The 22,067-nt window shown below is 39.0% G+C and overlaps 1 protein-coding gene across 3 annotated transcripts in view; it reads right to left on the bottom strand.

Annotated features, from left to right (window-relative positions):
* OXR1 (oxidation resistance 1) overlaps nt 1-22,067 on the bottom strand; it is a 447,865-nt gene that overhangs the window by 73,001 nt on the left and 352,797 nt on the right. Inside the window, exon 1 of one of the 3 annotated variants that reach the window (XM_060611137.3) lies at nt 1,212-1,533. The exons of the other annotated variants lie outside the window; for them this stretch is intronic. Within the exon in view, the coding sequence (XP_060467120.2) occupies nt 1,212-1,410 (199 nt within the window). The 5' untranslated portion in view covers nt 1,411-1,533. Of the gene's footprint in view, nt 1-1,211; nt 1,534-22,067 lie in introns of those variants that run through there. 3 annotated transcript variants of the gene reach the window in all.

Below are 22,067 nucleotides of genomic sequence, written 5' to 3'. Positions count from 1 at the left end.
GTCCCACCTTTAGAATTCTGCATCTGGTTAACACTCTTCAAAGCACAAATAAAGTAGCCCCTTCTGCGTTTTCTAATTCCATAAACAGGAATTCTAAAGATAGGTTATGTAAAGTGAGAAAAAAAAAATATTTAAAGGGGCCATGCTAAAATTAAGATTTTAATATTCAAGTTTCTTCCAAGCTTCTCTTACACACCTATGCCCACAGATCTATAGATGTGTCCACCTTTTCACTGCTTTAAAACGAACAGCAGAATGTCGAGTGTGGACAGATTTTATACTGAGTTCCTCTGTCCACTCTAAACTCTCGAGTGTTCCTAAATTTACTCTCCTAACAGCAAAGTGCGTATTAAAACAACTAACAAAAACAAAATACAAATAACTAGGAGAGGCCTGCCACTTATTTATTAACTTAGAGGAGGCCAATGACACTGGGGCAAGTTAACCATACGCAATACCTCTGCAGGGAGCGCTTTTTAAAATTCCATAAGGCATCAATATTGTGCCTCCGTGACCTTTTTTTTTTTTTTTTTTTTTTTGAAAGAACGGCACGAAGCCATTGTGACGAAAGAAAACTAACCTAAGAGCGGGTACAAGTGGTCACTGGGAAGAAAAAGTTTCTAAGTTCTGCCATCTCAAGACAAGCACGCAGCCTTTCAAAGTACAGGACACAAAAATCAACTTAGGTTCCGGTGTCAATTGCGCGTTTTCTCTTCCAAAGCTATTAGAAGTGCTGAAGTGAATCCTAACAGTTGACAAATATCAAATAAAAACACTGACTCAAACCAAAACCAAGCCAGGCACGGCGTTCTTAGCCATCTCAAAGACGAAAAACACAGGCAGGGTAATTGGTGCCGTAGTCCCCTCCCAGCGGGAGGGCAAGAGGGATGGCTCGTACCCTCGAAACGCTTGGCGGGGTAAGCACAGCCGAGTCAGGTGAAGAAAGCAGGAAGAGCAGAGCAGGAAAGGCTACGACGCACACAGCCAAGTCTTCCGTCCCCGGAGCGGGGCGAGTCCTTCCCTGCTCGCCCCCTCCCTGCCTCCCGCCGGGGCACACCTGCCAACGCCCGGCCGCGCGACCCCCGCCCGCTCAGTTCGCGTCCGGCGCCAGCCGGGGCCGCGCACGCCCACACCGAGCCCTGACCGCCGCCCCCACCCTCAGCCCCCAGCCCGGGTCGGCCGCGCGGGAGGCGAAGGAAGGCTGGGCTCACCGGGTCCCTCCGGGCTGGACGGCGCCGGGGGCCGGTGGGGCGGGGACCCGCACCCGGGGTCCCCCTGGGCGGGCTCCCTCAGGTAATCCTCGAAGCGCACCTGCCGGGCTTCGCCGCCACCGCCGAAGCCCCACAGGCGGTTGGCCGTGCCCCGCAGAAGGCGCCCGCTCTTCCCCGTGAAAGTGGTCAGGTAGTCCATGCCGCCGCGGGGCAGGGGCCGAGGAGGCCGGCGGTTTCTGCGGCGGCGGCAGCCACTGGGTGCGCGCCTGCCCGCCCCTGCGACCCGACCCGGGGGCGGTGGCTCCGCGCGCCTCACAGGAGGCGGGGAGGGGGAGGGGGCTGCCCCAGCTTGGCCTGGGGGCGGACCATCAGGAAACTACGCATCGGGGGGAGCAGAAGCTCACAAAAGTTTTGAAAAGTTTTTCTTGTGGCTTCCAAACGCCAAGTCAGGTAGATCTTAACTTGTGAAGTAAGTGCATTCTCACGGGAACAGACGCAGGGACGAAAAGCCCGCAGCTTTTAAGCAAGCCAGACCGGTTCTATCTGCTCCTCCACCCCCCCGCCGTTCGGCCCCAATGGAGTAGGCCTGCCCCGCCCTGCCCCGCCCCGCCCCGTCCGGACTCGACCGGACTTTCAGGACGGCTAGGGAAAGGGGAGGAGGGTGAGCCTTAGGGCCCTAGGGCTGAGCTGGGGATAGAAACGGTCAAAATGGCCCAGGGGAGTCTTTGCTGAAGTTGCACAGAGTTTGGGAACGTAGGAGGGCCATGTCAAAAAGTTTGCGTGGGGGGGGGGGGGGTGGTGTAAAGAGGAGGGAAACAATTCACTTGAAACTTTTGCAGCTTGTAATTGGTGGGGGGACGGGGTGGGGGTAGACAGGAAGGAGGGAAGGTTAATTTTAACATAAAATTTCAGTCATAGTTAAAATAAAACCAACCTAGAGAAAATGCTTCTTAGGAAGCATTATGAGACCATATTCGTAGAATAAGGCATTAATAGTCACGTGTTAAGTTCGTTGTAGCATTTTGAACTGATGCTAGTTTGACATTCCATGAATCTGGTCCTTTAAAGCAAGGTAATTAAGGGCTTCAGTGTGCAACCTTATCCTCCTTTAGGCAAAGAAGGAGCAATGACTTTTGACACATTTACTACTCGATTTTGTTTCCTGTGGGATGTGGTTATTCTCTTCCGTTCACATCTGTTTATATCACTTCTAGTTTTTCTCACGCATTAAATAAATAAACCCTCTTTTTTGGAATTACCAAGTTATTCATGTCTGTGAAGAAACGTTTTGAATTACTTAGGGGTTGAAGAGTTGATCATAGCAAATAAGAGTCCAGAAAATCTTTAAGGAATTTAAGCTTTTTGCCAAACCATAAAGATGATCCTCTCCTCCCTTTTTCTAATTGATCTTTTTCCCACCATCACCATTTTCGATTAAATTCTTACAGGAAAAACTTCACCATTCTAACAACAGTATCACCTTTATACCTGGTTAAAAATACAGAATGTTTGGGCTGTACCCCCCCGAGGGTAATTCAGTGTTTGTGAGAAAGGACCCAGGAATCTGCATATCCAGCAATCATTCACGTGTTCAGAGGTGCTGCTTGGGAAAGCACTGCCTTCTGGACCTCCTATGGGACCCATGTGGTGGAATGGTTAAGTGGCTCCTAGTTTTTCCGAGATTTCCATTTGATAAGGAAGCATTACCACCCTTAGCACCATTTGTAAAATCTCACAGAGGCTCAGTAAGCTTAAAAATTGCATTGGAATGACCTAAGTCAGAACCTAATTCTGATGAACTAAACTGAAATTCTTCTTCTAAGATATGTTTTACATCTTGAGATTTATCATTTAGTTCGTGATAATCATATCCAAAATAGTGTTTGAGTATTTTACACTTGATTAAATCTGCACTTCTACATCCAACCTTAGCAGGAACCTGTACTCTACTAGATCAAATACAGGTGTACAGGCAGTTAACCCATGAATTTTTTCTGCTTCTGTTTCATGGAAACCTAGAACTGCAGGAGAAAAAAATGTATAGCCTTGATGGGCTTTACAAATTTTAATTTAAACACAACTAAGCCCTAATGTCTCCAAAATCCTTTTATGCATATAGTCTATCAGCTTTTTTATTCTTCACATTTGTTGTCTGAACCATCACTATTCCCCTGAAGTTACTAAATTCATCATTACAAAATGTTACTGTGCCTTCTGTATGTAAAATCATAGGCCACCCAATATGAATACTCTCACTTTTCTTCCTTTTTTCTCTTCCATCTACAACAAGCTCATCTCCATTATTTTGCTTCAGAAGGAAGGAAGTCATTACTCCTGTACATGCTGTTCCTTCTCCAAATTAACTCTTGATCTTAGTCTGGTTTATGTTGTCTATGACTTGCCAGCCTTATTACTTCTCTCTTGTATTATTTTCTCTCTCCACTCTGGTTTCTTCCCCTTTATCCCACCAGGATCACCCACATAAATCCTTTCCATCCTTAAAAAAAAAAAGTCTCTTTATACCATGCTTGCCTCATCCAGAAACCTTTGCCTCATTTAAAAATACCTTTATTGACGTATGATTTACAAACCATATAATTCACCTGTTAAAAGTATACGATTCAACGGATGCTGTGTAGTTTCACGGTTGTTAAACCATCACCAAAATCTAATTTATCAACATTTCTATTACCCCCCAAAAAGAAACCTCTTACCTATTTGCAGTCACTCCCCATTCCCACCCCCAGGAGTTGATGACCACTTATCTACTATCTGTCTTTATGGATTTGCCTTTTATAGAGCTCATACATATGGAATTATATAATATCTGGTGTTTGGTGTCTGACTTCTTTCACTTAGCATAATGTTTCTGAGACTTATACATGTTATAGCAAATATTAGTATTTCATTCCTTTCTATTGCAAATAATATTCCATTGATGGATATATCAAATTTTATTTATCCATAAACTGATGAACATTTGGATTGTTCTCAGTTTTGGGCTATTATGTATAATGTTGCTATAAACATCTATGTGCAAATTTTTTTATGGATATATGTTTCATTTCCCTATATACACAATACTGTAAGCTTAAGTTCTATAACATGATGATTTGATACAAGTATATATTGGAAAATGTTTTTTTTCCTCCATCAATGCACATAATTCTTTTTTATTTTTGGTGGTGAAAACATTGAAGATTTATTCTCTTAGTAATACTCAAGCATATAATACACTATTGTTAACTATAGTCATCATGCTGTACATTGGATCCTCAGAACTTACTCATCTTAAAATTGGAAGTTTGTACCATCTGAACACCATCTCACCATTAACTCCAACCCCCATCTCCCCATCCCCCTGCGACCACTATTCTACTCTTTCTAAGAGTTCACCTGTTTTCAATTCTACATGTGAGATCATACAGTATTTGTCTTTCTTTGACTTCTGTTTCACTTAACATAGTGCCCTCAAGATCCATCCGTGTTGTTGCAAATGACAGGATTTCCTTCTTTTTAAATGACTAATATTCCTGTGTGTGTGTGTGTGTGTGTTTGTGTGTATCACATTTTCTTTATCCATTCATCCAATGATGGACATTTAGGTTTTTTCCATGTCCTGGCTATTGTGCCTAATGCTGCCCGTGAACATGTGAGTGCAGATACCTCTTCAAGATGGTGATTTCATTTCCTTCAGATGCATACCCAGACATGAAATTGCTGGATCATATGATAGTTCTAGCTTTATTTTTTTGAGGAACCTTTATTTTTTTGAGGAAAACATACTGTTTTCCACAGTAGCTGTACTAATTTATATTCCTACCAGTAGTGCACATGTTTCCCTTTTGTCCAACAGCCTTGCCAACACTTCGTATCTCTTATTGTTTTGACCATAGTCATTTTCACTGTTGTGAGGTGTTATCTCACTGTGCTTTTGATTTGCATTTTTCTGATGATTACCGATGTTACACATCTTTTTGTGTACCTGTTGGCCACTTGTATGTCTTCTTTAGAAAAATGTCTGGTCAGGTGTTTGCCTGTTTTAGCATTGGATTGTTTGATTTTTTGCTCTTGATTTTTATGACTTCCTTATATATTTGGATATTAACCCCTTATCAGATAAATGGTTTGCAAAGGTTTTCTCCCATTCCTTAGGTTTGGTTTTCATTTTATTTATGGTTTCTTTAGCTGTGCAGAAGCTTCTTAGTTTGATACCGTACTGGTTTATTTTTGCTTTTGTTGCACGCACTTTTGGTATCATATCCAAAAACATCATTGCTAAGACCAATGTCAAGGAGCTTTGTTCCTGTTTCCCACCCCCCACCCCCCCCCCCCCCCGCCCCAGGAGTTTTACAGTTTTAGGTTTTACGTTTGCATCATTAATCCATTTCTAGTCATTTTTTGTGTCTGACTTAAGGTAGGGATCCAATTTCATTCTTTCGCATATGAATATCCAGTTTTCCCAACACCATTTACTAAGGAGACTGTCCTTCATTCATTGAGTATTCTTGGCTCCCTTATCAAATATTAGTGTATGGGTGGTTTATTTCTGGGCTCTTGATTTTTTTTAAGTTTATTTATTTTGAGAGAGACCGAGTGAGTGGGAGAGGGACAGGGAGAGAGGGAGAGAGGGAATCCCACATAGGGTTGATGCTGTCAGCACAGAGCCCTGTGTGGGGCCCGACACGGGGCTGGAATCCACCAATCAAACCATGAGATCATGACCTGAGCCAAAATCAAGAGTCGGACTCTTAACTGACTATGCCACCCAGGTGACCCCTGGGCCCTTGATTCTGTTCTGTTGATCTATGTGTCTGTTTTAATGGCAGTACTATACTGTTCTGATTACTATAGGTTTGTATATAGTTTAAAATCAGGAAGTATGATGTGTCCAGTTTTCTTCTTCTTTCTCAGGATTGGCTATTTGGGGTCTTTGCAATTCCATATGAATTTTAGGATTGTTTGTTTTATTTCTATGAAAAATGCCACTGGACTTTAATAGGGATTGTATTGAAAATTAGAACACTTTAGGTGGTAAAGGAATTTTAACAATATCATTCTTTTTTTTTTTTTTTTTTTTTTTTTTTTTTTTTTTATTTGTGGGACAGAGAGAGACAGAGCATGAACGGGGGAGGGACAGAGAGAGAGGGAGACACAGAATCGGAAACAGGCTCCAGGCTCTGAGCCATCAGCCCAGAGCCTGACGCAGGGCTCGAACTCACGGACCGTGAGATCGTGACCTGGCTGAAGTCGGACGCTTAACCGACTGCGCCACCCAGGCGCCCCAACAATATCATTCTAATACATGAACACAGAATACCTTTCCATTTAATTGGATCTTCAATTTCTTTCCTCAATGTCTTATAGTTTTCAGAGTTGAGATCTTTCACCTTTTTGGTAAATTTATTGTTAAGTATTTTATGGTTTTTGATGCTGTTATAAATGGGATCATTTGCTTTATTTCTTTTTCAGATAGTTCATGGTTAGTCTATGTGAATGGAACTGCTTTTCTATGTTGATTTGTATCCTGCAACTTTATGAAATTTATTAGTACTAACAGTATCTTCATGGAGTCTTTAAGATTTTCTATATATAAGATCATGTCATCTGCAAATGGAGACAATTTTATTTCTTTCATATTTGATTGCCTTTTATTTCTTTGTTTTGCCTAAATGCTCTGGCTAGAACTTCCAGGACTATGTTGAAAGGAGTGGTGAGAGTAGGCACCCTTGTCTTCTTCCTGATCTTAGAGGAAAATCTTTCAGGCTTTTACCACTGAGGCTGTTGTTAGCTGTGGACTTGATAGGGCCTTTATTATGTTGAAGTACATTTCTTCCATACCCAATTTATTGAGAGTTTTTGCCATGATGGGAGACTGAATTTTGTCAATTATTTTTCAGCATCTATTGTGATGATTGTGATTTTTATCTTTCTATTAATGTGGCATATAACATTTATTGATTTGCATATTTTAACCATTCTTGCATCTCAGGGTTAAATTCCCCTTGATCATGGTATATGATCTGTCTAATATGCTACTGAATTTGGCTCGCTAGTATTTTGTTAAGAATTTTGCATCTCTAGTTATTAGAGATATTATCCTGTAGTTTTCTTTTCTTTTGGAGTTCTTATCTGGTTTTGGTACTAGGGTAATGCTGGCCTCATAAAATGAGTTTGGGAGTGTTCCCTCCTCTTCAATTTTTTGGAAAAGTTTAAGAACTGGTATTAATTCTTCTTCAAATGTTTGACAGAACTCTCCATTGAAACCATCTGGTCCTGGGCTTTTGTTTTTTGAGATGTTTTTGATTACTGATTCAGTCCCTTACTCATGTTTGGTCTGCTCAGATTTTCTACTTCATCATTCAATTTTAGTATGTTTCTAGGAATTTATCCATTTTTCCCAGGTAATCCAATTCTAGGCATATAATTGTCCCTACGGGTCTCTTAAGAAACTTCATGTTTGTGTGTTATCAGTTATAATGTCTCCTCTTTCATTTCCAAATTTATTTATAGCTGTTTACTCTTTTTTTCTTAGTCCAGCTAAAGGTTTGTCACTTTTGAATTTGTCACTAAAGGTTTGTCTTTTCTATTGATTTTCTGGTCTCCATTTCATTTATCTGCTGTGATCTTTGTTAGTTCCTTCCAACGTTTGAACTAAGTTTGTTCTTTTTCTAGTTCCTTGTGGTATAAAATCAGGTTATTTACTTGAGATCTTTCCTTTTCCTTACATTTTTCTATAAAATTCCCTCTTAGTACTGACTTTGCTGTTCTAATAGTTTGGGTATGTTGTGTATTCTGATTTTTTTGTTTCAAGATACTTTTTGCTTTTCCCTTTGGCCCCCACTGGTTGTTCAGGAGTGTGTGGTTCAATTTCCAAATATTTATGAATTTTCCCTCCAGTTTTCTTCCTGTTATTGATTTCTAGTTTCATAAAATTGTGGTTGGGAAAGATATTTTGTATAATTTCAACCCTTTTAAATTTGCTGAGACTTGTTTTGTGATCTACCATATGATCTATCCTGGAGAATGTTCCGTGTGCACTTGTGAAGAATGTGTATTCTGCTGCTGTTGGATGCAATGTTCTGTATATGTCTGTCAGGTCCATTTGGTTCAAAGTATAGTTTAAAACCAATATTTCCTGGTTGATTTTCTGTCTGGCTGATCCATCCATTGTTGAATATGGGAGATCAAAGTTCCCTATTATTACTGTACTGTTATCTATTTCTCCCTTCATATCTCTTAATATTATTTATTTATTTATTTGGAGAGAGAGAGAGAGAGCACATGCACTTGCATGAGCAGGAGAGGGGCAGAGAGAGAGCAAGGGAGAGGATCCCAAGCAGGCCCCCATGAACTGTGAGATAATGACCTAAGCTGAAATCAAAATTCAGATGCTCAACTGACTGAGCTACCCTGGCACCCCCACATCTGTTAATATTTTTAAAAATATATTTAGATGCTTCAGTATGGGTACATTTATGTTAATGATTATTATATTTTCTTTTTTTCATATTTATTTACATTTGAGAGAGGGAGGGAAAGGGGAGGGGGGCATAACAGCGAGAGATGGAGACAGAATCTGAAGCAGACTCCAGGCTCTAAACTGTCAGCACAGAGCCAGATGCGGGGCTCAAACTCACAAACCATGAGATCATGACCTGAGCCAAAGTCAGATGCTTAACCGACTGAGCCACCCAGGCGCCCCAGATTATTATATTTTCTTAATGAATTGACACTTTTGTCATTTTGTCAGGACGTTGTCTCTCATTACAGTTTTTGACTTAAAACCTATTTTGTCTACTCTAGGTATAGCTACCCTTGCTCTCTTTTGGTTTCCATTTGCAGGGAATATCCTTTTCCATCTCTTCACTTTTAGTCTATGTTGTTCCTGTAGCTAATGTGAGTCTCTTGTGGGTGGCATATACTTGCATTTCATTGTTTTGTTTTTTGTTTTAAATCAGTTTAGTCACTCCATGCCTTTTGATTGGAGAATTTAAACATTTACATTTAAATTAACAGGTAAGAAGGACTTGATAAGTAAAGGCTTACTGTTGCTATCTTAGAGTTTTCTGGCTGTCACTTAGTTCCTTTGTCCCTTTCTTCCTGTCTTCCTTTGTAAATGGATAGATTTCCATAGTGGTATGCTTTTATTTCCTTCTTTTTATCTTTTGAGTATCTTACTGTAGGTTTTTGCTTTGTGGTTACCATGAGTTTCACATAAAACATAACAGATTATTTTAAGTTTCTAGTTTAAATAGCATGTAAAGACTCTACACTTTTACCCCTCCCTCATTTTATTTATGATATCCCAATTTTAAAATGTGAATCCAGTAATAAATTATTGTAGCCATACTTATTTTTAATACTTTTGTCCTTTAACCTTTTTTTTAGGGATAAGTGATTAATACACCACTACATTACAGTATCAGAGTATTCTGAATTTAACTATATAATTATCTTTGCCAGTGTGTTTTATATTTTCATATGTTTCTGTGTTACCAGTTAATATCCTTTCACATTTCAGTTTGAAGAACTCCTTTTGGCTTTTTTTTTTTTTTTTTTTTTTTTTTTTAGGGCAGATTTAGTAATGAACTCCTTCAGTTTTTATTTGTTTGGGAAAGTCTTTAACTTGCCTTATTTCTCAAGGACAGGTTGTTAATTCATGGAAATAACGTGATATGTACCTGGCAACTGTTTTATGTGATAGAAATGTCAGCACTCAAATTTCTGATGTGATAAACAGAATCACTGATAGAATCAATAAAGTGGACTGACACTAAACAAAGAGGTTTTGTAAGTGTTAAGAAACAAAGGAATGAATTTACTATTCACTTAGTATATCTGCATCTGCTAGTAAACCTAAAACCTAACTTAGTGGATAGCCAAATTGGTTCCCCCTTAGTGCTTCTTTCTCCACTAAAAGGGTTTCACTAGCATTCAAACTTCCTATCCTATGAGAAGCACCTGTGTCAAAATTACCACAGAAAGGAAGAGAAGGTTGTTTGGATACAACTTTGATCAAAACAATAAAAAGCATTTGATCAAGACTTAATTTAACAGAATAGGAAAGAACTTACTATTGATTAAAAACAAATTCCCCTCTAATAGATGCCAATCCTGAATATAATCATTACAAATCTTACTAAAAACCAAGTAACTTTTGCTCAATTTGAAAACTATCTAAAACGTGTTAACTACTACACTAGTCAGAAAACAAACAAACAAACAAAAACATATGTAGGTAATCAAATCAAGCAAGGACCTAGGAATAACATCATTGAAAATTATAACTGAAACTTAAGTCACAGTAACTCACATCAACTTGCCATATAATTATTTGAGGACTATAATCAAAGATTATAATTATGTAATTACAGCTCCAAATATTCCATACCTGGAATGTGGCAGCTTCTGACTCTTGGATCAATTTCACTTAGCTCTTTGAAAGAATGCCAAGAGATATTACCATTTATAACCAAAGTTGTAGAAACTTACAAGGCTTTAAAAGTCTTTGGGATCAATGGCCAATCAAAATCCCCATAGAGGAATGTTATGTTATGAAGGCAAGTATTTGCAGTCTCTTTCCACTGCAGGTTTCTTTTCCTGTCTGCACTCTGTGTGAGATTGTAGTAGAGTGTTTATTTCTACAGGTGGGACTGTATGCATAGCCATGAAGTAGTCTACTCCTTGTCTCTCCCTTTCTGGACTTTTCCTCTCTACCATTGATCCACCTTTAATTCTATATTAGGTCTTTATATGTTGCTGCAACTTCTTATTTGTGTTTATTGAATAGAATTTTGATATTTCATGTTCTTAATCCACAAAGCTGATAAGTGAAACATGTGGATATATAGTATGTTAAATGCTTTATTTTAACGTATCAATTTTAGTTATTAATATTAAATATTTTTTTATTAAATATTTTAAAGTTAGATAACAGTTATATTTTGGAGAGGTTTTAGGTTACAACGTATTAGAAATAACTTCCCTCTCTTTGTATTTTTTTAATGTATTAGAAGAATGTAAATGCAAAAACAAAAAGAAAGAGCAAAATAATTTGGGAGAAACCTAAACCTGTTGTTAGTTATTACTTTTATGCCAATTGGCCAAAATGCTAATTTCCAGCTTCAACTTACAGCTGCTAACTAGGTAGTTTTGTTTTGTCTTTTTTTTTCCTGTTGATGGAGGAAACTGAACCTTGGGCTCTATCAATACAAGAAAAAAAGTATGGCATTAAAAAGAGAACCTGCCTTTGGGGCACCTGGGTGGCTCAGTCGATTGAGCGTCCGACTTTGGACTTCAGGTCATGATCTCCCTGTCTGTGAGTTCGAGCCCCTCATTGGACTCTGTGCTGACAGCTCGGAGCCTGGATCCTGCTTTGGATTCTGTGTCTCCTCCTCTCACTGCCCCTCCCCCACTTGTGCTCTGTCTCTCTCTCTCTCAAAAATAAATAAACATTAAAAAAAAAAAAAAAAGAGAACCTGCCTACAAGTTCATCCATCTCTCTTAAAGAAAGTGCTAGGCAGCAATGCCAAGTTCGTTCATATCAATATTCCACTTATTTCAGTCATGGTACACAAACAGCAAACTGATAAATGCTGAGCATATTATTTGAAAGAAGAGAACCTACTCCTCTTCCCAAAGTGTATGGGGATTCCCTGACTCCCCATTTCCCCATCCCAAATAGCATTCGGGAGAGATGCTAATAATGCCAGGTGAATTACCCAAAATTCTGGCAGCATATAGGAAGAGAAACCCAAACTTGGATGGTCAATCTTTAAATGATCCAGCACTGACTAGATAGGCTTAATCTTCAAAAGAATCATGCACTGGCTATTTTCTCCCATGGCAGATCTACTCTTAAATCTTGCTTTTCTCAGAAAGCAGCAGACAGCAGTGTAAGAGCCGGCTCTATACAACCAACAGCATCAACAGCAGTGGCATGCAAACCATTTATTAAGTGAGGTGAGAGACTGGTTGGCTGGCCTCTTTGGTCTACCCTACTGATTTTCTGGGAGGAAATTCTTAAAACATAAAGAGAAATTTTAGAACAATGTTTTTAGGCTCTGACTGAGCTGGTCCTGCTAACACACTGCATGATATATAAACACATATATTTATGTTTGCTCTGTATGTTGTGTGACGTGAAATCCCAGCTTCTAGTTTCTCCTCTTGAATCCAACTCCAACACCTGCATCCAGGGCAATCTTAAATCCACAGATCGAATTGTTTTTCCTCAACTTTAAAAACACCCCTTGTTCGCAGCAGCAGCTTCCTGTTGATAATGAGAATCAACTGTGAAACCTTTTTCAAAATGCAAATTTCCCAACTATATCCCCTCATGCTGGATTCCAGGGTTGTGGGGTGGGGCTCAGGAGGCTACATTTTTTGATTATGAGCCATGTACATTTCTTGGTTATGAGCCATGTTTGAGATTTGCTCCTCTGTAGTTCTTCCAGGTGCTTCTGCATATTTAGCTCATGAGAATCGCACATTAACTTCTAAAATAAGGCCATACATAAGACTAGTTCTGGCAAATACTGAGCAGAAGTGACGTAGGTGTTTTATCCTCACATGTGTAAAGAACACCCTCTGCCTAAAATGTAGGAAATGTTTTGCACTCCAGACTCCTCTGCCCCTGCCTCAGCAACCAAGGATACAGCTACTAGATGGTGATGCCATCTGCAACAGCCTAGATCCCTGAGAAACTCAGTGGATCAGAACTCCTCCTCCCTAACCTCAACCTGAACTGGACATGTGATATGGGCAAGAAATAGATCAAGAAATAGACACTACAGCAAGCCACCCAGGTCTGGAAGTTCATTTGGTAGCATAAGCTTAGCCTACCTTGACTGATACAAGGGTATTGCAAATGCTTACTTTACATTTATCTTGATCACACATGCCAAATTAATATTGGTTCCACCCACTATCTAAAAGTAGAGCATTCCTGGGGCGCCTGGGTGGCTCAGTCGGTTGAGCATCCGACTTCAGCTCAGGTCATGATCTCGTGGTCCGCGAGTTCGAGCCCCGCGTCGGACTCTGTGCTGACAGCTCAGAGCCTGGAGCCTGTTTCAGATTCTGTGTCTCCCTCTCTCTCTGACCCTGCCCCATTCATGCTCTGTCTCTGTCTCAAAAATAAATAAATGTTAAAAAAAAATTTAAAGTAGAGCATTCCTATGAAAACTTTCATAAGTCTTAAATGGTGCAAAGGAAAAAAAAAATACCATTAATTTATATGGGAAAAATTTTGAGCATTCCCAGAATAACCAAAAATATAACCTCTCTGGCTTTGCTGATATCTTAGGATGCATCCTGCCAATGGATGCACAAAATAAATCAAGATAAAGCACAGATGCTCACGGACACAGTTTTAAGCTACAGCGGCTTGATGCTGAGATGCTAAGTGTAGCTCCCTGGAAAGGAGCTTGGAGGGCCGCTCTCCCTGCTGGGGGATCTAGTGCCTCTGTAAAAGCTCGCGGCAAAACCAATGCTGAATGCTGTTTTCACCTTTGCCTTTTGTCCATACAAACCCTCTTTGGAATTTTTCTGGTTATTGAAAACAAGTATTAATTAATGTAGGTAGGTCTCATGTAAAGGTGAAGTGATGTAACCTGAACTTTCACAAAGCGGGGGATGCCTGTATACTGAAGATTAGCTGATTTATGCCTCTCATGTCATTTTCATATTCTGGTAAGTATTCTGAGGTTGCAAGACTATTAACTTCTTTGTCATTTCAAATATGGATGTGAGTAAGGTTTTTCTTGACATTACACAACCAAAAGCAAACAACCAAAACACAGTAAGTAGGATGCTGAGTCTCTGATGCTAGAAAGAATCCATCCATCATCTGTCATTCCCAATTTAAAACTGTAGTTTCATTTACAGCTTAATTCTCTCAAGACATGGCTTTATAATCAGAAAATATAAATTTGAACTTGTAAAATACGTGTATGCTCACAAAGTGCCATTTTTATGTTTTATATATTGGTTTTATGTAAAACTTTATTAGAAAAAAGCTTGAAAAGAATTGCTTTTAGAACTCCAAAGCATAAGTCTCAATTGCCTTGCGCATGGATGCCCTTAACATATTAATAGCAACCCTATTAGACCTGAGAGAGGCCTTGGTGTTTATCTACTTGAGCCTTTTATTTTTATTGACTTGTTAGCCAAGGCCCGGATTCATCAAGTGAGTCTCAGGGTCATACACTTGGATCAGAACACAGCCAGAAGAACCCAGGGTTTTCCTACAGAGAATGCTGCCACATAAAGTGCTCTATCTTTGGGATGAGCAATTATTTGTGACTCTCTCAATTTATCCAAACGTTTGTTGAAGTGGCATGATGTCCCATAAAGTGTTTTTCAGATGTGAAAGCTAGGGCAAACTATTGATTTATTTTTGAGCTTTAGCTTTGTTATCTGTAAAATAAGAGCAAATAATGCCTATCTTATAGCTGTGCTGTGATTAGAAAGGAAATGTACAATGTTAGGCCCGTTGTTCTTTGGCCTTAAACGAATTTAGATTTATTACCTTCAGATAGCAGCCTATACTTCTAGATCAGGTATGGTCCATAGATCAAATCTGGCCTGGCACCTGTTTTTATACATTTGGTTTTATTGGGACATAGCCACACCAATTCATTTATGTTTTGTCTATGGCTGCTTTGGGGGCTATGACAGCAGAGATGACTTGTGACAGAGACCTTATGGCTCAAAAGCCTAAAATATTTACTCCCTTGCTATGTTCTGAAAAATTCTGCTGACCTGGGTTCTAGGTTGCTGAGATCATTTTGAAGCTACTCTTGATTCTTTTATTGACAGTATCATTCCCTGTCTCTTTCACTGAGTCAGCCTCAGATTTGTCTCCATTCAGGCTGTTCATAAAAATGTTTAATGAGACATGGGCAAGGAGAGGTTGAGGCACACCACAAGACGGCCTTCATGGCTGACCAATGATTACCACTCACTGGACACAGTTACCTGAAGAAGTATGAGCCCGCTAATGGATAAAATCACCTAGTTCTCATTTATCAACAATGCTGTGTATTGGTTAAATGCCATTCTAATACGTAGAAGAAGAAGAGGTACAGACCCCTCTTTTATCCCCTCTCAAGTGCTTTCAAGCCTATGTTTTCCTATATCCTTCAACTCCACTTCAAATTTCAAATTTGAATTATTCATCTAGCTATAGTTTTTTTGGCAGATCTCCTTTTATCTGGTAGAGACTGGTTAGCTGTCATCCAACCTGATTATTCTTCTTCCTGAGCACACTACATTTCCCAGCTGTCTTTCAATCAGGGGTGGCCAAGGAACTAAGTTCTAGCCAATGGAAGGATTGCAAAAGTCATGCATGCTACTTCCAGGCCTGGCCCACAAGAGCATTGGTGACCCTCCAACTGGTGACTTTTCCTTTTCATAGCCTGGAACCGGATGAGCATGGAGACCTGAGAAGCCATTTATTAAAGATGGCAGAGCCACAGAGAGAAAGAACCTAGGTCCCTGAATCCATCCTTAGAGGGCAGCCACCCATCACTAAAGAACACCAATTTTGGACTTGAACGTGAAATAAATTTTTATTGTATTTAAGTCATTATATACGAATTTAGATTTTTGCTATGAAAGAGTACAATTTTAACCAATACACTTATTATTACTATTATATTACTACCAAAATATCACATCCTAACAACTCCATTTTCTGGACCAACAAGCTACAATTCATGTAAAGTGGATGTGCGTTGTCTTTCACTATATTCTCACCTACCATGGCCTAAAAATGTCCATTTGACTGTTTTTGTTTTGAATTCTAATCGAGAAAAATAAAGCAAAATAGGCATTGCACTTGTTTTGGCTTTTAATAATTTGTTAAACAGTGCACATCTTCCTCCAAAAGGGAGCCTCACACTTCCTTCTTGTTCTCTTTTACTCTAGGACTTCCCTTTTCAACAGAATGACCCTAGTTAGCTAGTTTCTTTAGTATTTACAAAATCCCACTCCATGTTGGCCTTTCTGACACTCTCTTTACAGTTTTATGCCATCCTTTTACTTGTCCTTGGTAATATGTGCTTCCTACTTTCATCTCTTCTACGAGCTAAGCTCAGAGAACATCTTGTCAGGTCATGCTGCTTTCTCCTCATTTTGCTGTCACATTAACATTACTCATGCTTTGTCTGAACTTTTTTTGGAATGCCACCATCTTTCATGAAGGCCTTAGCTCTAGTCTTTGAAGTCAGATTAAAATGTCTTACTTGTTTATTATCTGTCTCTCCCTACTATCATTCAACAAGGACAGGACTCCCTTTACTGCTTAGAACATGGCCTGGCACATAGTCGGCACACAGATTAATTATATTTGTTGAATGAATGAAATCATGTCCATGTTTTCTCTAAATCTGATCCTAACCCACTTTTCTACAACCTGAGAGTCAGATGTAATTACAAGTCGAGCTTACTTCCTCTCTTCATTAACAAGGAATATCCATTTCCAATACTTGTCTCTCCAAGGGTGGTTCTCAGCCTTGGCTCCGCATTTAAGAATTCTTATGGAGCTTTTCAAAATCCCAATGCTCAGGCCATACTCCACATCAATAGAATCCAAATTTCTCACAGATAGGATACATCATGGAGAATGCCCCGCGGGGAGATTTCAGCGTACAGCCAAGACTGAGAATCACTGCAGGGTTCCTGTTATTTTTGTAATACAGCCTTTTCTGTTAGTGAAAATCAAGTGCAGACATTAGTGAATATTATGACAGCATCGTGTGAGGGGTTGTTAGTAATAATGAACATATATCGATTGTTTACTATGCCAGGCATCATAGTAAGAGTTTTTTCATACATTATTTCCTTTATATCTCACATCTGCTTTGCGAAGGAGGTTAATGAACACCCCCCTCCCCCTTTGCAAATAGGGTTATGGGGTCAGAGAGGTTAAGGAAAACAATACTGTCATTTAGGTCAGTCAAGAGTCTCTCAGGTGTTTGCTCTTAACTTACTGATACTACAGCACAGGGGTTTTCAGTCATGGGCAATTTTGCCTCCCAGAAGGGTTTTTAGATTAAAATATAGGACTCCTGGTTAAATTTGAATTTCAGGAAAATGGTGAATAATTTTTTTAGTACAAGTCTATACCAAATGTTGCATGGGACATACTTAAACATTAAAAAGTTACTTGCTGTTTATCAGAAATTCAAATATGCCTGGGCATCTTCAACTTTCACTTGCTAAATCTGGCAACTCTACCCCCAGGGAACATTTAGCAATGTCTGGAAATATTTTTGGTTGTCAAACTGAGGGTGTACTACTGGCATCTAGTAGGTTGAGGCCACTACTGGCCACTAGTAGGTTGATGCTGTTTAAGATCTTGTAATGCTCAAGACAGATGCCACAACAGAGAACCATCCAGCTTCAAATGTCACTAGTGACCAGGCTGAGAAGCCCAGATCTAGTGGATGTTGGGAAAGATTAAGCACTCCCTTAACATCATCATGCCTCTGGCAACGTTTATGGTCTGTCTTCAGAAAGCGTTATTTCATCTTGTATCTCGCTACAATGACATGTAAGATTCTTTTGCATTTGCACTTTGGTAAGTTGTGCATGGAGATACCATGCACCTCTTTATCTCGTTACAGAGGTGGGGGCAATCTATTTCCACTTCCTGACATCTCTTTCTGTGCTTTCTCTTTCAGCCTCACATTTTCACTCACAGCTTCCAAATCTATGCGGTCCTAGTTAAGACACCCTACGCTCTGAAGTCCTCCTTGTACCAATTTGACTTAGCTGCAATTAGCACAGAGAAATCTGGGACTCAAAGAAAGGTGTGATAAAACCCCATATGGCCAAGGGAGAAGAGAGCTGCGTGCAAAATGGTTTATTGCTAATGGAATGATGCTTCTTTAGCTGGCAAATCTGTATGTTGTGAATGCCATTAGCATGATGGCAAGTTTTTGGTAACTTCTAAAGTTGTACTACCTTGCAGATGTTTTTTCAAAACTTTAGCAAAAGAATATTGAAATGAATTTTATAAATGATTTATAAATGATTTTATAAAACATGCATATTAGCTTGTCGTGAATAAATCTAAGTATATGTACTTTATCATATACATATTTTCTTGTTTGAGTTTGGAATGTGTAAAAAGTATGTTGGGTATTCTTTCAAGTATTATGATCAAATATAGAGTGTATTTGGTACAAAGAGTTTTTAAGTATTCTTCAGGAATTTGAGTTTAAACATTGAATCATGGGCCAGAATTTGAATTTCAAAAGATTTAATTTGTTTTTCTCAGATGTAACTTTAATGTACTCACTTTAGAGTATTTCTAAGAACTAATTTGCAAGGTAACAGTTGTCAATTTTATGCCACCAAAGGTTAGAGCTTATTTAGCAAAGTAAAGATCTCTTGCTATTCAGGCTTTTAAAATATATATACTTATTTCTATTGTTTTTAAATTGAGGATTCCTGTGCTTGAAAGACATAACACTCACTACTTATGTCTCCAAAAAAGAAGAGACCATGACTTGGATTATATAAAAAAAAGAGCCTTATCCAGAGGTCCACATATCCTTAAGGTCCCAACAAGGAGTATCTGCATCAGCAAGGGGAAAAAGATAATTACTACACAAATCTAATATACAGTGAATTGAAATGCACACACACACTTGCAATGCATGTGTCATATAGTTGATATTTAAGAAATATGAATTCTTTGCACCCCTCCAAAATTTGATATTGAGTGTCTATAAGATAGATATATGTAAGTATGCATATCCCGCCTGTGGATGTTAATGGTATAATGAGAGAAACAAAGAGAAGCAACGAGGAACACTGCCTTCGTAAATATAATGCTTACTCTTTGATTTACCAAAGATAAACCAAAGTAGGACACTCAAGATCTTAGAGTCCCTGGCAGTGACAAATGGCAGGGAGGCTACAGAGTTTTGTATACCTGCTCCCAAAGGGCTCTGTGACTACCTCAATTATATTTATCTTACCACACTAATTATTTGTTTATGTCTGTTTAATTTGTTTCTCTGTCTCTGAAACTATTAGTACACCTGTCTACGTTAATATGACTTCGCTACTGTCTTCTAGTGCATTCCAGAAACTTCCTGAATGAGACATCAAGTTTCAACAGGAAGCATCAGGCAATAGTTCACACAACAGAATTCTCTGAACCCGTTGCATCAAACTCTCGTCTTATTCTACCAATTCTAAACCATCATATCATAAACTATCATATATATCATAATCATTACCCAATCTTAATCAAGTTGTTACAATGAAAGAGCTGCCTCAAACTTGAAAGTCTCAAGTATACCAACAATTTATGCCCACCCTCCCAGGCACTGTTTAGGTGGTATTCTCCTTACCTCAGTACTAACTCAGCTCTGTCTTACCCAAAGTGATTTCAGTGATATTGGGGGGGGGGGGGGGGCCCGCTTTTGACACCTGCACTAGATCATGAATTCCTAATAGGCTGGGCCTGTGTCTCATTAATCTTATCTATGGGTTTTTACACAGTTCCTCTGAGAAGGTAGTTCTCACAGAGTCTGTAGACCAGCAGCATCAGCATCATCTGGATGGAATCTTTTAAGAACTGCAAATTCTCAAGCTCAACCTTAGCTCCACTGAATGAAAGGGTGGGTGGCACCCAGCAATCTGTGTTTTAGTTCTCTAGGTAATTCTGATGTACTGTCAAGTTTAAGAACTACTGTAGATCACAACCCATAGACAGTTACAAGAAAATTACAGAAAAATGTGATGAGTGTGTCAAGGAAGGTATAGTAATTCCTACTTAAGGTAGACAAAGTACAACATGGGTTCTGGAGGAAGTGGCAATTTATCAGAGACTTGAAGGATTAGAAGAATTTGGGAATAAGCAGTTAACTAAGGCTGCATAAAGTAGGATTTAAGGGTGCTGGACTGGATAACAGAAAACAGTGAAAAGAGGCTGAAGTTAAAATGTGAATGTCTACCTAATGAGTTTGGACTTCTTTCTGTTGATAGTAGGGAGTCACTGATAATATGGTGCCCTTCGGGAAAGAGTATTGTAAGGGGGAGAAAAAACCACAACACTGTGTTTTAGTGTAAAACTATTCAGTGTCTAGAGTAAACTCAGCTAGATTATCTGATTTTGGCTCCATGGAAGCTACTTTATAACTCTATAAATTGTAAAAACTGACAGCACTCCAAAATAATTCCTGTCTATAAACAAAGACATTCTTGTCTATGCGAATTCTGCCCAACAGACTGAATTGGCTTTCTTTACCAGCAGTGGAAGAATGTGCCTCAATCTGCATATTTATTTCAATAATCCTGATCTATTAATATGTCTATTTGGATTCTCCTTTCAACTGGTTATAACATCTTACTGATATCAGTAACACCTTACTGATTAATGAGTTAAATACAATATTTAATGTATTCATTTTTACATCTGTCTTGATTTTACACCTTTTTTTTTTTTTTTTTTTTTTTTGGCGGGGGAACTTATCCTTAAATAGTATCTTCTTACTGTCTTATTTCTCTGATAGAAATCTTTGGGATATACACACTGTACAAATGCATACATTAAAGCTCTTTCTTTTGCTGTAGTAATATTCTTTTAGAATACAAAAGGGAAGGGCACCTGGGTGGCTCAGTCGGTTGAGGGTCCGACTTCGGCTCAGATCATGATCTCGTGGTTTGTGAGTTCAAGCCCCACATTGGACTCACTGCTGTCAATGCAGAGCCTGCTTGGGATCCTCTGTCCTCCTCTCTCTGCCCCTCCCCTGCTTGTGCTCTCTCAAAAATAAATAGACGTTTAACAAAATTTAAAAAATAAAATACAAAAGGAAATAAAATTTTTGCCATTTTTATTAATTCTTTGGACTATGAAACATTGCATCATGCTTCCTCTCAAATCCATCTACAGTCATAAGGACATTCTAGATCTTTGACATATTGTCATATTTTAAAATAAACAATTTAACAGCAGCAGCATGGTTAGGGGAAACAACAAATTATTCTAATTACAGTTCTCTAGTGGAAGATCATAACATTGTGCTGTAGCAGAACAAACAAGCTGAGGGGTAGAAGAGTGTGTAGAACATGTTTATGGAATGGCAAACGATCACGCTTTAACTACCAGGTTTTGTTTTGTACTGACTGAAGGCTAATGAGCAACACAGAAAATTTTATGCAGAGGACGCTGCTGTGGAGGAAACACAGAGAGACACTAGGTAACTGGGCATCTATTAACAAGAAGAGGGAGAAGAAACAACTTGCATATCTACAAAATTGAAAATCCCACACATCTAACCATGCAGCTTCCTATAAACAGGGAGCCTCCTGGGAGCATAACCTAAATTAGAGAAGTTTAAGGAGCAGCACCTGAGGGTCAGCAAGTCTCTGATTCAGAGTCAGAACAAAATTCCCTCCACTACCCTGTTACTCATTTGTTCCTCCTAATACATACTTGTCTAGAGGAAAATCTTAGATGCTGTCAGTTATTCCATAAAAACCTAAACCAACAGATCAAAGTATAGTACCAAACTACTTGTAGTTAAAATGGGAAGGTTTCTGAAGGCAAATTCTTGCTCGTCCACTGACTCACTCTATAAACACGAGGCACCTCCTAAACTAGTCAGGCGTCGGTTGTTCATCTGTAAACACTATAATGTCTACATCTGGGGATGTTGGCTGAGTTTATTAGTCTTTGAGAACCATTCTTAGGTTACTATAGGAAGAAGCCAGAAAATATAAAACATATTACCACAAATACTGCCACTTAATAAGCTGCAAAAGTGCTTGGGTTTTCTTTTTAATAGCTTGGGGAATTCTCTTTCGCTCCCTTTTCCAGAAACAAAAAATGAT

Source organism: Panthera onca, chromosome F2 (genome assembly GCF_046562875.1).
Source record: "Panthera onca isolate mPanOnc1 chromosome F2, mPanOnc1 haplotype 2, whole genome shotgun sequence".
NCBI classification, from domain to species: domain Eukaryota; kingdom Metazoa; phylum Chordata; class Mammalia; order Carnivora; family Felidae; genus Panthera; species Panthera onca.
Note: the sequence above shows the minus strand (reverse complement) of the source record. Positions and strands in the feature narration are given on the sequence as shown.